Raw genomic sequence first — 16,975 nt, 5'->3', positions numbered from 1 at the left:
TGATTTTGCGGGAATGACCAATTTACCAAGCAGTCCGAAATGATGGGCCCAAGCAGTCCGAAATGATGGGCCCAAGCAGTCCGAAATGATGGGCCCAAGCAGTCCGAAATGATAGGCCCAAGCGCGTAAATGCGAAACTCCAAAGCCATAAGCAAATTGCAGCCTCGTTCAATAGGCTTCCCCGCCAGATTTTAGATCAGGTGCTTGATAGAAGACGAAGAAGAAGAAGAAAGAAGGGACCCTCAACCTTACCAATATGTGGCTCCTCCTTTCTCCCGGGCCCGTGAAATGTTTGGTAACATTTCCTGCCACATTTTGCCATGGTGCACTATCAGCACCATGTCTCCCCTTGGCAAGTACATGTGCATGATTCCCAATTTGTTTGGCTGGTAGGCTCAACTTGTGAATTATAAGAAAATGGGTAATGATACACAACACGCTGGCGTGCATGAACAGTCATGCACGCCCAAATTTTTCCTTTTAATAAAAATATTAAATTTTATTATTTTAAAATATTAAATTAATCAAACGTGCATGACTATTGATACATGCCCGACGTGTTATGTCATATCATAGTGTAACAACAATTCTTCAATACATATAAATTATAATACCGGTAAAAAACCTAAAACAACTTTTATTTTATATCACATCGCACAAAAAAAAAAAAAAAAACCTTTAAAAAGTAGTACCAAAAGGGCTCATATCTCTAGTGCGCCGGCGGCTGCAAGATGTGCTAAAAATGGGGATAAGCAAGATTGAAGTGACAAAATCAACCCTATTCATCAATCATGAATTATATATATGCCATTGAGAATTGAGACACATCACTACAGCTACTTGGCCCAAATGTAATCTTCAAAAAGACAGTTGACCCCCACTCCATCGAGTCTAATTCATGATTAAACTCCTCACCAAATTGTGGTTGATTTTTCAGACAACTGAGTTATTATGATTACACGTGTGAAGTTGACAAGCCCTCAATTCTTCACCCCACCACCCAAAAATAAAAAAAAAATAAAAAAAATAGAGAAGAGGTTGCTGTTGTACTGGGATTCAGAGCAATTATATTGGTAGGAAATGCACCTATGTTAAGTAAGTGATGGGACATTTTAAAATTTAGGGAAAATTTTAATTAAACTTTCATCCACTTTTGTAATTATCCTTTTAAAATTTAAAATTTTCAATTTAATATACGAAGAGTTTTTAAGTTTTGAAAAATAATTACAAAAATAATAAAAAGTTTAAGAACATGTTTGAGATTGCGTTTGAAAAATAAAATTTTTAAGTCAAAAAGTACTTTTAGCAAAAACTTAAAAATAATTACAAAAACTTTTGCTCAAAAGCTCTTTAACAACTTTTAAGTTTTTTAAATTCTTAAAAATGTTTTTAATTTTTTTACCAAACGAGCACTTTTTTTTTTTTTTTTTTTTTTTTTTTTCAAACTGACTCTTTGAGTGTTAAAAACACTTTTAAACTTCTCAAACGCAATCCCAAACAGTCCCTAAGAAAGTTAAGTTAAATTTTCCTTAAAATTTATTTAAACATATAAATTTTATATAAACTCTCTCATATTACATAATTAAATTATTAACAATAGAGACAGATAAACATGAATGCTTATCCGTTCCCTGATGGGGGTATTATCACCCACACCAGTAACTGTTGGGAGGAGGGTAGTTACATGAATCATAGCCGTTGAGAATGGTACAATCTTCAATCTTGGAAATGGGACCCTCCGATCATTCACTTCCCAGGGAAGATTGAATGCGTAATATAGGGAGAGGTAGGGCCCACACCAATTTTCTTTTATAATGATATACGATTGAGAAATTGCCTTGAATGGGCACCCTTTTCTTCTACTCCATTCACAGCCCAACCCCAACCCCAACCTCCACCCCCAACAAAGTCATTGCCTCAACAGCTCACAAGGGGGGCTCACTTTGTCCTCCATTATCTGCCCCATAATCTTCCTCGTTCGTAACTGCCCCTTAATTGTCCGTTAATATCGTATGCGTCGTGGATGGTTTGGACTGCACTCAAGGGGTAGATTGGGGATGTACGCGCCGGTGTGTTATATTTAATGGAAGGGTGTTAGGGCTTTATCAAAAGGGTTAAGCAGGAATAATCAAGGATGGGGCCTCTGCAATTATTGGATGGAACGTCTTCGCTTTCATTTTGCTTTTTTGTTACGATATGTATGAGCATCTTTGGTCACAATCTGCCTCTTAAACTTCTTGTTTAGCGCAAATTAATTTAAAAAAGTTTAAGAACTAAATAATAATAATAATAATATATAAATAAATATCACTGACCTACCCATGTAAAAGAGACAATTTTTGAGGACATCATTGATTAGTCAATTTCGTGGCATAATTTTATAATTTCTACTGCAAATTAACCTATAACTACATGACATCCTTGAACCATACGTTTCACAAAGTTGCGTAATTAAGTTCAAGAGCACCTTATAAAAAAATGTTTCTTAATTTACATCACACTTATCACGTCCACCATTAAACCATTATATTTTATTATAGTTGACTTGATAGCGTTCCCGATAAAAGATAACTAAGGATCCCTAAGAGGTATCCTAATCGGATGGCACCACATATAATGAAGCATAAGTCACTAGTTTAAATCTCCCTTCCTCCTTTTGTACGGACATGTTTAAAAAAAAAAAAAAGATTAAAGAACACCAAGGGTTTGAAAAAAAAATAGAAGAGAGATTAATGAATTTTTGGTCCAAAAGTTTGGAGTCTTGACAAATAGCTCTCTGAGTTTTAAAAGGAAATATATATATATATATATATATATATATAAAAAATAATCTCTACATTAGAATCGATTAACATACCACATTGGCACGAATCATGCCAGCAAGAGAAGGTGGGGAAACCACCCTAGGTTTGATTTTTATATATATATATATATATATATATATATATATTTGGGAATGGTACTTCTAATGGCCATAGAGATAATTTAGCTACCCTGTATATGCCCAAAAGAGTGGCCGAACCGCCTCAGTTCAACCACTATCATTTAACACATTAACAAATTACATCAATTCTTATAACAACATAAACTAGTTTGTTCATTTTTACTTACTTCAAAAAGTGATTAATTACTTTTTTAAAAAAAAAAATTCAATGAGCTATTTGTCAAATATGCATATGCATTTGTCCCAAAAGAAGAAGAAAATCTCAAACGGCGTGAGAGTGGGGCCGAGAAAATGTTCGGATTAAAATAATTAGACATTGAAATGATAATTTGTACTTTGTGTAGGAGGATAAGATTCCCAATGGCGCTTCTTTGTTTTAAACTTTCAACTTAAGAAGGTGTCCAAAAGCGTCAGCCACAGGCAGGGGCTGGCAATATGCAATGTTGTCCAATATATGTTTGGGTTATTGTCATAATGTGTCTAATCCAACACCAATATTTTGGATTACCCAAACCTAAAAGATGCCCATTCGAATAAAACTATAAATAATAAAAGAAAATGAAAAAAGAAACCATTTTTTTTTTCTCTTAAATATTTTATGGTGGAATTGGAAAACGTGTTGCGTTAGAAAAATGACGGAGGAGTAGTATTGCCTTTTTCATATCGATACTTTAAAAGCACTTATAAGGACTTAACAGCCTCAATTGGATAAAAAACCAGAGAAAATTTTGTGATTATTGGACAAACATCGCTAGCTTTCTTCTGTCAAAGCGTTATCTAAATTAGTGAAAACGAACCTGCTTACCTTTTCCCTACCTTAAAGCAACCAAAAAGAACTATTTTTATACATATTTTGAAAGGTTAAGAGCCAAAACCATTTCGAATTTTCCCATCACAATTAAATATAAATTTAAATAAGAAACACATTACACATCCTTTTGAATTATCATGTGAAAAATGCGTATTTCTTTATATATAAAGTAAAACTATTAAAAAAATATGCTTAATAATTTTGTAAACTTAGTTGGTGGGAGGAAATATCTTATCCGTATATTTTGAGATATGTTATAGTATAATAAAAATATTATTTTTTGTCCATGAAAGTCTTAGGTGGTAAGAGGCTATAGGCCCTTCAGTGGATGGGGTCACAATAACTACAGATAAGACATATAACCTCTTGTCACTTAAAACTTTTATGTACAAAAATAATATTTTTATTGCACTATATCATTTTTGGAAAAATATAATTTTACTATACTACTCCCTACGTACACATAACCTCCGTGTAATAAGATAACACATATTTCCGTTAATAGTTTAACATTTCAAAAATTGCGGTACGGCGTGAAGTAACGCCGTGAGCACCGACTAGGCGCTGCACATATAAAACCGGGGAACAGAAATTTACACAAAGACACAGAGAGAGAGAGAGACACACACACATTCACAGCTCGATAAGGCGAAGGAGAGAGAGAGAGAGACTATCGTCCACAAAGGCCGAAGAGACCAGAGGGTTCTTTGTCTCTCCGCAGATCGGACTACAACCGTGAGTTATTTACCACATTTGCCACGCTCTGCTTCTCAAAGATCTGCTTATTCTCGTGCATGCATGAAATGTAGCTCTGAAATTCAAACCTCAATTGCCTAGTCGATCTGCACAGTGTCGTTTTGCTTGCTTTTGTTTGTTTGTTTTTGTTTTTGAAATGTCTCTCTGCTTCTTCATTGTTGCTTCGATTCAAGAATGTTAGTTTTTGTTTGTTTGTGTATTTTGAGCTCGGTTTGGTTGCTGAGAATAGTTAGTGAAAGAAAATGAAAAGAATCGGTTTTGTTTGGGTGCTGAGAAACTGCAGGATGAGAAAATAAATCAAATTTTTGGAATGTTGGGGTCTGAAAGAACGAAAATCTCTGGTATTTATCTGTCATGTGGCGATTCAGATTCAAACCTATGGCCTTTGACATTTGCTTGAATGATTTATTGGATAGATTGGTTGCATTCAACAGATGATTGATCTCTTTTCTTGGTTAGTTCCAATACAAGAATTTCCATGTTGCTAATGTGCTATTAGCGCTTCTCGTTGGCCTTGTTAAAAGCTGAAAATTATGACTTTGTCTTGATTGTCCCTCAATGCTTGGAATCGATGCTTTGTTTGAGGCTATATTGGATTGGTTATCATAATTACGGATTGATCGTACCGCCATTCTCACCTCTATGAGCATTCTTTGCTTCGTTTTCCGCAGTTTTCTCCTTTAGGGAAGGGAATTGGTTCTTTTTTCTGCTTCTGTGTTAAATAATCAACATATCTTTTTCATGTTTTATGAAGCGATTATGGTTTTTAGTCTTCGCCCCCCTCCAGTTTGTCGTCTGCTTGATCACTATTATCTTCTATCAGCGTGGATAATCTCATTCTTATCTTATTATTACACGAATGCACTCACAGATAGAATGGCAAGAAAAGATTCACAGCAGTTTAAAGATTTTTTGACTGTTGGAATTCAGTGCCTATTGTGCGTAGTATGGTGTCTCTTTCTGGGTGTTATTTCTTCGGAGGAGGTTTTGAGTGAGCTTACTGTATGCATAAGCTTGCCAAAAGAATCATTCACCATCGTTGTAGATACTGAAGTCTTTGCATCTGCTTAAATCTTTCCAAAACTTTTGGGGGTTAATTCACTTGACATATTTATATTACCCTCTATATCTTTAAAATCAAGTTATACCCAACTCATATCCTTTTCTCTGCCATTGTCAAATTTCATGCCCCTTTCACAATAGTAAATACAGCCAAAGGTGCTTTGTGTCACTGCCTTAGTCTTAGTTTAATATATTCTACAATGGAGTGGTTCTATGGTTTTCCCTAATCCCTGGGAGCTTGGCTTTCACATATAAAATCACTTGCTCTCTCCTTCAGCTTTTTTTGGCATTTTCACATGTAATTTAAAGTTCTTTTCTTCTTAAAGCAGCGGTCTATACTGTCTTTTGATTTGACTAATTCATTGCTTTACACGGTGAATGTACATTTATATGAATATATAATTTCCTATAATCACTGTATACTCTAGTCTTTTAAATTCATTGTGTGCCTGTTGTCTGTTACTTGTGCTGAATTTGCTTTAATCTAACAATATGAGTACACAGACATTGCTAGTAATCTTTTTCCCCATCAAATGAAATCTCATTTCTTATGAACTTAGCCTTCTCTTTCATGAATATTCATAATTTCCATGCTTTTAAATTTTCTTAAAAGAGTTTCTATATCTGTCAACTATGTCTGTGTAGTGAAAGAATGTTCTGAACTCCACTTTCTAGTCAGAGAATGATGGTGCTTTTTAGCAAAAGTTTAGTCCCTCTATAAAGAAGGCTTTAGTTGAGCCCGTAGGAAGAGAGATATTGTCACGGATACCTCCTGGTGTTTTTCATTTACCATAAAATGTAATGATTTGTACATTGTTAAACTACTTGATATGCACGTTGTATGTTCCTTATATTCTGTAATATTTTCGTATAGGTTCTAATTCTCTTAATCTTTGTTTCTTTTGGAGGAAATGTTTATAAGATTAGCCTTTTCTCTATTTCTTGGTCTATAAGATTAATGGTAGCATATCAAAGAAATGGAATCAAATGCTACATTTTAAATATGCTTGAGCTGTAATACCAATTACTATCTAGCGTTTGTATGATTGGACCTACTTAAATGATTGCAATCAATGAGATAATAACTTGAAAATGAAAACAAAATTAAATGGTAAAAGTAATGATTGGGACTTCTCTGGTGTGCAGAGATGTTTGTGGCACTAGAAGCATAATTAAAATAATGAGAGTGTAATGCTTATGTTTCTTTATTGCAGTGCAATGGGGATAGAAGTTACAGATATTTGTATGGACAAGGAGCCAGATTGTGTCATAGTTTATTCAAATGGTGTTTCCCACGATTCAAATAGTGAAACTGCTCCCAATCAGCATGATGGTTCAGAGTCGGATGAGCATATTAATGAGGGTCCTGAAATCCAAAGTTCAGAAGAGAGCACTGAAGCAAAGGAATATGAAGTGAAGGAATGTACCAATGAAATTTCGGTTGAGGTATCTGAACTCTGTCATAATGAGAAATATAAGGAAGAGCAGAATGTAGTAGACTCACACTTCAAAGCTGGCCTGCCTGAGGAAAAGGTAAAATCAGAAAGCCAGAAGAAAAAGGACAATAATAAGTCACGGGGTTCTATCAAACAAGCATCTAGAACTGTTGCTGCAAATGTTCAAACAAAACATACCGTTCCACAGCCCTTTGCCCTAGCAACTGAAAAGCGTGCCTCATGTGGAACTCGTCCTGCTGGTGCTCAACCTGATACCGGCACTGGTGTGAATAAATCGCATAATGCAAACAATAGGCGACATCCAAATACCACAAAGCCCAATCAGGTAACTACTGACTGGTTCTGGATTTCTTCTGAAATCCTTGATTCCCTTTCTGATCGAGAGGAATCCGTAGGATCACAACCATCAAATTATAAATAAGTTGTAGTTTTTTGTTGATAAAACGTAGAGTTCATATAATTTAGGCATAGAATTTGATTTTATATGATCCTACTTATCAAAAAAAAAAATTGTTTTTATATGATCCTGAAATTGGGTATGTTTTGGCAGAAAATATCACAAAATGCATTGAGGAAGCCACTGCAACCAGATAACAGGAAGCCACTGCAACCAGATAACAAGAAGCATCCTGATGAAGAAGATTCCTGTTCTGTTGCTTCCTCGTAACCTCTCACCCCTTGCAGCCTGAGTTTACTTTGTATTTCTTTTCTATTTTTCTACTGTCTCTCCACTTTCGTAGTTTTTAAATTGATTTCAACCCTTGCACACGCACAGCACTGCAGTGTCTGCACGTGCAATTAACTCCGGGGCAACTGTTGCAGCAGCTCCAGTGTTTAGGTGCACTGAACGTGCAGAGAAACGGAAGGAGGTAGTTCATTTTCCAGCCGTAGTATCTTTTTATATTTGAATAATAAGTATTGTGTCTGTGACATATTCTAAATTCAAAACTGCACATCCCTATCATGTTGCCACATTTCAGTTTTATTCAAAATTAGAGGAGAAACAACAAGCCTTGGAGGCTGAGAAAACTCAAAGTGAAGCAAGGACAAAGGTAGGATACTTTCTCTGTCAACCAGAATATTTAGTACTCCTTTCCGTGTCTCTTGATGGTCAATAGATAGTGTTTGCTTCTTCTCACTCGATTCTATCTATTAATGTTGTATGGCTAAGGCAGATATTCTAATATTATTTACTTTGCTTTGTCCTCTTCATCAATTTTGAAACTTTAAGGAAGAGAAAGAGGCAGCTATTAAACAACTGAGGAAGAGTTTAATGTTTAAGGCAAGCCCAATGCCAAGCTTCTACAATGAGGGACCTCCACCTAAGACTGAACTTAAGAAGGTACTGCATAGACCTTTCTCATTCTTATGGTGTCATATAGAAGTTCAGAATCTAGTCCAGAACATTGATTCCTTTTTGGTTTTCATAGAATCTCCGCATGTTTAATTTTTTTTTTTTGCTTTTGTTCTTGTTTTGTCCTTGGTCCTCCCTTATGTAGTGTTCCCTTGGCTTTGTTCTAATGAGTTTTACTAATTGCAGAAAATGAAAGTATAGGATTTTTATCAAGTATTTGAACTTCTAACTTCTCGCACTTTCCAGATAAAAATGACAGAAACTGTCTTAATAGTATACAGAAATAAGAAAAGACTGACTTATTAAAAAAAGAAATAAGAAAAGACTCTGATAACTTGTCTTGTAGACATGACAGCTTAAACTTGATTTTGTTGCTTGTATGAATGGTAGCTGCCACCAACACGTGCAAGATCGCCAAAGCTGGGCAGAAGGAAGAGCTGTAGTGATGCAGTCAGTTCATCCCAGCGAGACAAGGTGAAAGGAGCTGGTGGTCGGGGAAATCGCCGGAGTCTTGGTATTTACAAAGAGGAGACTACCGCCAATGGTTCCAGCATTATCAAGGATCAAAGCAACATCCAGAATGGTAATGCCAATTACAAATTCAAAGATGAATCCAAAGAAGCAGAAGAGATAAGCAAATCAATTGTGACCAAGGTAAATGGTCAGGGGAACATGGACATTGAAGTCCATTCTTGAGTTTCTGGTGAGTTTTCTAATTTATAAGAGGAAATGGGTCTTCCGTTTCTCAAGTTTTATTGTGACTGCTCTCAAAAATATATGTAAGTTATTTCCCTTAACTTGCAAGGACTTGTTGCAGGGCTTTATTTAATGTATGATGTATAAATTCTGTAAGTTATGTATAAAAGTATTCATCTTTGTAAAAACTCTTGAATTTTTATTTGCCATATTGGAAACGGAAGTGTTTTTGTATAGGCCCCATCTAATATATTTCTGGATAGGATGAGCTGATTAGGATTCGATATTTATTCTTTTGGTGGGTTTGGGGTATTGTACAAATAGTACTTGTAACATAACTGTCAAAATTTTTTGGTTTCAGTGAAGATTGTGTACTCAATGACCATCTTGCTTTGTAGTGTGCAAGAAGTAGTGGTTGCTTACTGCATCCGTGGTTGAGAGAGGAATATAAAGTGAAGGCTGAGGCCCGAGGGGGGACCCATTAAGTGCAACAAGATGGGTTGGAAATCCATTTTCTTGCGTAAGTATGGTAAGCCTCATTATGAAAAGCTCTTAAAGCAAAAGAAAAAGATGCCATGGAGCGTAAAGCTTCTTAGTTATCACAAGGCAAGGCAAAAGACGGCTTTTTTGAGCCGACCATGCCTCCTTTGCGGAAGCAAAATTGCTAGTCAAAAAGGATGCTGGTTCCAAAAACGTATCTACTTTAAGCTCTTGATTCCAACATTTTATTAGTTTTGGGAATTGGGTTGCAATTATTGGTAGATCAAATTAATTATCTTGGACTGTGTAACATTATCAGAGTTGCAGCAGTTCGGATAAGGCCGTTCTTTGCATTTAACGGTTTTGAAAAATGTTCTCTTTTAAAAATGTGGCATATTACTAATGAAAATTGAGTATATTTTCATTAGCTTCTTGTGCTTTATGTCGTGAAAAAACTTTGAGCTAAAACTTGTATTTTAGTTTTATAAAGAAGCTTTTTTTCAAAAGTGAAGCACAAGTTTTTTTTAGAAGAGAATTTTTTTTGGTTGTCTCGGATTTTTTTTTGTTCGATGTGATCTGATTCACGTAATTTTATAATCTACAATGTCATTATAATTGTAGGGAATCTGATCAATAGGCTGCCTTTTTTTATCGGTAACATTTTTGTTCAGTGTGATTTGAATCACGTAATTTTATAATTTACAATTTCATTATAATTGTAGGGAATCTGATCAATAGGGGTATGGTATGGTAATCTTGACTTTTTTTTTTTTTTTTTGACATTGAAGCGCCGGCCAATTTGTTTTGGTGGTCACATTGAGTCGTGCATGGAGCACAATGGGCTTAAGGCCTCCCATTTTTTGCCATTTTGCCTTCTTTTTGCTCTTCTTTAGGTTACTCTGCCTCCTTAATTCTACCTGCAAAAACTGCCTGGTCCCGACCCATTACGAAGCAACAGGGTCCCTTTTTTCCGCGGGGGGGGGGGGGGGGGACTTTTTTCCCGGGGGGGGGGGGGGGTGGGGAAATTGTGCTTGCTTATTGCAAATATCGAGTTGCGTGTTTGTGTTGCCAAGTGTCCGATGAAGATTATGTCAACCTCTAATTGATTGCTTTAATGAGTAAAAAGAGGTTTAGCTTAATGCACTAACAGCATTTAAGCCGAATTTCACTCTATGGTAAGTCATGTTTCAGCATTTAATGAGAAAACTACATTTAAGGAATTTAATAAAATATGTTTTCTCATTATGTTGAAACATGACTTATTTTAGATACTTAGATGAATAAACGACTGAGATTTATGAATTTTAAAAAAATTATAGGGATGTCATAATTTTCGTTCAAACAGGCCTATTAAAAAAAAGCAATCGAAACAAAATTAATTATAAATAAGAACAAAATATAAAATCAAGTAAACACTAACTTTACAATATCGTCTAAATAGCTATTCCATTTTTATTTTTTATTGTCTAAAATTAAATATTTTGTGTGTTCTTGGGAGGGGCCGCTACAAGAAAAATGAAATATATATATATATATATATATATATATATATATATATATATATATATATATATATATTTGTGTTTTGGAGAGGGGAAAACTAAATGAAAAAAAAAAAAAAAAAAAAAAAAAAAAACCGTTGTAAAGAAATTTTAGAAGTTTCATTAATATGACTAATGGTAGTCCTTTAGTCATATTAAAAAATCAACTGCTTCACACATAACAATTTATTAAACTGGTTTGTTTTCAAATTTTTTTAGCAGCCAAGGTAGACAATTGCCCCTGATCAGCTCGCCCTCCCCCGACTCTCTGGTTTCTTTCACATTTTAGCAGGGGATATGAATGACGATTTTCTTCCTTTTGCGTTAAGCCTATTCATGATGTCCTGTTGTATTAGAACTCTACAAACGAGCCTAACAAATTTAAACTGTTTTCAGTAGCAAACTATGGTCCTATGTGCTTCAAAGGGGCTTTATTTGAAGTGTTTCTGCAGAAAATTGAAGGAAAGAAAAAAGGGCTAATCTTATGAACCTTTAATAAAAACAATAAAGTTGCTGGTTGCAATGGGATTATTATTATAATATTAACTGGCCACACACAACAATTGGGTCTTGACCCTCTACATATGTAACAAGAGATTGGTAGGTGTCTACATTAACTCAAACATTAATACCCATATCCTAATTAATTTTCAATTTTCTACAAAAGTCTCCTTGAGTTTGCAGGCCAACCTTTAATACTTTCTATTTAAGCTTGGAATTGCACTATTTGGGCCATGCCCTCCATCAATGAGGGTTCTACAACCTCTCCTCCTCATCTTCCCTTTTTCTTCGAGTGGGAACCAAAAGTGACCTCCTTTAAGCATGCACCCCATGTCTAGATCGATCATCATGCATGCACCAATCACCTCCTTCTGATTCAACAATACCATCAACGGTCTCTAAGCAATCACCAATGTATGGTAGTGATCATGATCATGATCATGAGATAATCTTTGTTTCATGTGATCTTATTGGAGGATTTGTATATATGGGAATGCATGGTGAAAGAGGCTGATCAGGCAGGTAGAATAGAGCTTTCCGTACGTTGTCGTTTTTTAAGATGCTAAAAGAAGCTCTTTAATTGCTTTGACCCTACAATATTATTGCCACCAATAATCCTTGAGAGATACGAATATATTTGTTGACAATGCACAAGTGGTCTTCATTTCTCAGCTCCTACCAAACTCTAGCTATTAGTCTTTGTCTTTTTCACCAATATTAGACATCTAATTATATATATCTATTGTGCTTATAACCTCAAGCTTAATTTGTTCGGCAGTGATTATGGAAAAAAAACATTGACATTTGAAAAACATGTTTGGTTTTGTCTACGTATATATGCAAGATGACAATCTGGGTGTAACAAACAAAAGGTTTATAATCTGTATTCGTCTAATCGTTTCTAAAGGACACTCACCAAAACCTACAAAGGATTCACAACAATTATCTTTCCTAAATAAAATTTGAGTTTGTACAACTATTTATCCGAACAGGTGAGATAAATTTTAGGTTGTCCGACCATTTATTCGGAGTTGTGAGTCACTCACGTTATTTTTCTAAATTGCTCGTTAATTGCTGTATTATACTTTTAAAGTGTGAAAAGTTTGATAGGGGAGCTGTAGAAAGTGGAACTCATGTCACCTGACCCGCAAGCCACTCTCCCTTTCCCCACGTATATATATATATATAAAGGCCAGTGAAAAACTATGCATGGCCAAATCAAAATCAAACAGTCCTCTTTCTCTCTATCTCTCTCTGTCCATGAAAAAGAAATAGTTGAGGGGAATGCTGTCTGGTTCGAGACCATTTCTGAGAAGCACAGAGAGGGGCATCTTTCAAATTATCTCGGACCAGGCTTCATTCCCCCCAACTCATCAATAACTCTGCTCACATGCAGCAATAAATGGACTTGCATGATTTATGCAAGCCAAATATCAAGGATCCACCATTTTCTTTTCTGCTTTCAACATGTAAGTTCTTCACTTGTTTTTTTTTTATATATATATTTACCCATACTATGCATCGATCTCTTCTTTTTCTCTAATGGAAATATCAAAGCTGAGGAGGGAGGCAAGCTGTTGGAGTATGCTGTCAGAACAGCTAGCAGAACAGGTACATTACACATCATGGCCTAGATGTCTAAAGCAAATTCAGGGAACAATCTCTTTCAATTGCTGATGCCTAGAATTTACAATATGATTTTCTATAGGCCACTTTGAAGCAAATCAAGTAATGTTGTTTTTCAGTGTCATTTTTCTCCTCGATCAGAAGAAACACTTTATCATGTAAATTACATGGAATTTAATTTAATGGTGGATTTCATTCTCACAAAGAATGTGTACACATTTTTTTTTTCCTTCTTATTGTTAATGAGAAGCAATTTAAAGTAGGAAAATTTTGTAAAGACAGCAGAGAATTAGTACTTTGAAGAAGCTATTTGCTTCAGCTTCACTATTTCGACTAGTTGAAAAGGTGAGGGGATCACTAAACAAACCATTGGAGAATCATTATTTTCCAGGAGTTTGGTTTCAAATGCTCCGGAAGTCTGCACAACCTTTGGTCTTACCAAATCCGTTGAAAAACAGCCATGGGGGTTAGTGTGAAAATATGACTGAAAAGGAGAAAAATAAGCCAAAAAAGAAAGTAGTGTTTTATCTTTTCTGTGGTTGAATTTTAGCCAAATTGCCTTTGCTTGCAGAGAGTTGCAAAGAATATAAGCTTGGGAGCTTTCACTTTATGTGTTGCATGAGAGGGGGAGATATTCTTTGAGAGAAGCCATCAAAGTCGAGCTTTGAATTTACTCCTTTTTCTCCTTAAGACTGCCATCATAACCATCCCCCTTAGTCTTTAGCCCGTTCCTCACTTTTTAACACCATGTGGGTCACATCCTACCCAATCAGCTCATCTTCTGCTTGGAAAACCTACACTATCATGTGGGTCTGTTCTAGATTGATCTCATTTGTAGGCCATGCCCCACTATTTATTACAATCTGGCTTATACAGTTATACATGTCAGTATGTAAAATTTGGTAAAGAAAAAGTTCCAATGTGTATAACTAGTAATTTGTCAAGGGTTTAATCATTTGCCTAAAAGTCTTAAGACTATTGGTGAATTCAACATCCACGACAGCTCACTATATAAGCACTAACTCGGTGATAGCACTTTCTCTTTTGGCGACTCCAATCACCTTTCACTATTCAATTACTCTTAACATTATGCTTATAGGCCGTCCTCTCCATGACTTAAACCCGTGACATGATGTCTTACTTTGATACCATTTGTTAAAGGCAACCCTTAACCCTTAAGATCGTAACATAATTTGTGAATTTGACTCTAAAATTTGGGATGAAACTGAATTTGACTATGTATTAATTGCTAGGCATTTGAAAAACAGAGAAGCCACTTAAGGAGAGGGTTACTTAAAGGAAGGCATATTCCAGAAACTCTTGTACACTTCATAGCTAAGATTGTGGTGTTTTCTTGTCTTGATTGAGGATAAACGAACAGTATATATATTTATAATTGTGACATGATGATGAGTGCTTGTATTTCCATGCAATTCAAAACTGATAGTGACATGGACATGGGTCAAATGGACGGTGTATCTATTACTTATTTAGCTTTGTTTGTTATATAATATTGGCATCATTATTGCACGAGCTGATATGTGACTCAAAGAATTACAAATTTGGATGAAATGTCAAAAAATGACAACGAGATATTAATCAAATCAGCAAGGTCATCCTCCATTTCCATCATCACAGCTGGTTTCAACAAGATGCAAACTCTGTATTTTCTACCTAAACCTATCATAGTCTAATTATAGCTAATTAGATATCACTTTTAGAAAATTTTGTAGTTTAGTCAATAAGAAAAAATGGGATTTAATTAACAGTCATATAGACTTTCCTTTAGTAAATGGAAAACAGCAAAAGATACCAGGGTTGTTAATTGTTATTGTACTCTGCTGAAACAGAGGATTTGGAAATCATAGTTGTAGCTCGACAGATGTTGCTTTAGCCTTTTCATTGATTTTTGCAAAACCACAATGTATCCTTGCAATCATAAGACATGACACCATTTTGGATTGTGAGATGCGATGAGTCACAAAATTTGCTTGAGATCCCCAGAGGAGTCAAAAGAGAAGAGAGACATCTTGAGTATGTATCCCAAAAAGTAGTCCCTATGCTCGATAAAGCTATTTGGGAATTCCTTCTCAATATAGCACAAGGATTCCCATGTAATTTTGGGTACTTTTTTTTTTTTTTTTTTTTTTTTCTGTGACTTGACCATTTGTAAATTCTATAAAGCATTCAACAGCTAATTGAAAATACTTGGAAAAGGTCCATTTAAAAGAGTGAAAGAGAGATTTCCTTGCCCATCACAATTACAAACTTTTTTCATACACAAAGTTGTTTTAGCACAGAAGCTCGATCCTCTCCCTCCCCCTTTATGCATTTTATACATTATACTTGCAAAAGAAAAGTTGTGTAATCAATGTCCCAGCTAGCATCTGGAGAGCTTGGGGATGAAGTCTCTTTGAGGTTATACTACTATATCTAGTACTAGCATGTCAGAGTTAATTTCCCAGAAGACCAAAAGTACAGCATTGATGGATATCTTGGGTGTGTATCGTGGGATTAAGCCTTCGCATGGTGCATGTGGCGGTAATTTGTGTTTACGCGTTGAGTTTGATTGGATAGATTTATAGGTCAATTCAATATGAATCAACCCAAATTTGACCTGTTTTAAATGGGTTAAGCCAATCAATCATGATATGAGCCATTTGATTAAGCAGGTGATCCAACTTGATTTATATAAACTGTTTAATAAGCTAGTCATGTTGGGTTGACACGAAATATAAAACTTAATTTATTAATTTCGTGTTGAGTTCGTAGGTCGTGTAAAAAATTATCAGTCCTACTATTTAATAAACTGTTGTACAACTGCCATACAACTGCGATAACATGACAATGAAAATCAGCCAGCCTCTTTTTTATTTTTATTTTTATTTTTTTTACAAGTGTTGATCCACGAGCTGATTTTTAGTTTAAAGTCATCAAGTTATATAGTTTACTAAATATCATTACTCTAATGATAATGATTAATGTTATATACCATATTTTTATTTTACAACTATCCGATAATGCTAACGTGACAATCTCAACTAATCATTTTATTATTATTGTTTTTTAACTATAACTAATTTAAGGGTTGATTTAAGAGTCTTACGTTATTATTGTCAATTATGAGATAAAAATGTAATTTTCAACATTACTCAATACTAATATCATGTGTTTGCTTGATTTTAAATTTAGAGGATATCTTTGAGCATAAATATTGCATAAGGTTTTCTTAAAAAAAAAAAAAAAAAAAAAAAAAAAAAGTTGGATAAGAAATGGGCCTATCATTATAAATGAGATTAAACTTCTAAAAATGGGCCAATCGTATGGTTATTATATCTATGTTACTGACGTGAATTTCCTCTCATGGGCCTATCAATACTATGATCCACTTTGATGGAAATCACCAGAGTCACTTGGTCCAATATGAGAGTTATAACTTATGCCACAGGGTTTGGACTTTGGATGAATGCCGGTATCAGTTAAAAAAAAAAAAAAAGGCAAAAGTTCCTATAGTGGGTCTATTTTGAAACGGCCATTTAAAAAAAGTGCGATGCGATTGTATGTGTGATTGGAAAATGTAAAATTTTTTTAAAATTGTAATTTTTTAATAACAGACTTATTTTTTAAGGGAAAACATTCATACTCTGATGAAAAAATCACGAGCAAAAACTCTTACAAATAGATCAAAAAGCTCTGAAACAAATCATAACCGAAGTTACGAGGTTACAAACATTAAAGAATTCAAGA

General features: G+C 34.8%; 1 protein-coding gene across 1 annotated transcript; it reads left to right on the top strand.

The window, feature by feature from the left end:
• Window positions 1–4,375: 4,375 nt before the first annotated feature.
• On the top strand, window positions 4,376–9,327 carry LOC132178532 (TPX2 (targeting protein for Xklp2) protein family). Its single transcript, XM_059590969.2, has 7 exons — window positions 4,376–4,490; window positions 6,788–7,355; window positions 7,581–7,693; window positions 7,806–7,899; window positions 8,011–8,082; window positions 8,262–8,372; window positions 8,775–9,327. Exons 2-7 carry the CDS (start codon window positions 6,792–6,794, stop codon window positions 9,078–9,080), a joined length of 1,260 nt encoding a protein of 419 aa, XP_059446952.2. The 5' UTR covers window positions 4,376–4,490; window positions 6,788–6,791; the 3' UTR covers window positions 9,081–9,327.
• Window positions 9,328–16,975: the final 7,648 nt, after the last annotated feature.

This window comes from Corylus avellana, chromosome 4 (assembly GCF_965113065.1).
Source record: "Corylus avellana chromosome 4, dhCorAvel1.hap1.2, whole genome shotgun sequence".
In the NCBI taxonomy this organism is placed as follows: Eukaryota; Viridiplantae; Streptophyta; class Magnoliopsida; order Fagales; family Betulaceae; genus Corylus; species Corylus avellana.
The sequence above is the reverse complement of the archived record's forward strand: the minus strand, read 5'-3'. Positions and strand labels throughout refer to the sequence as shown.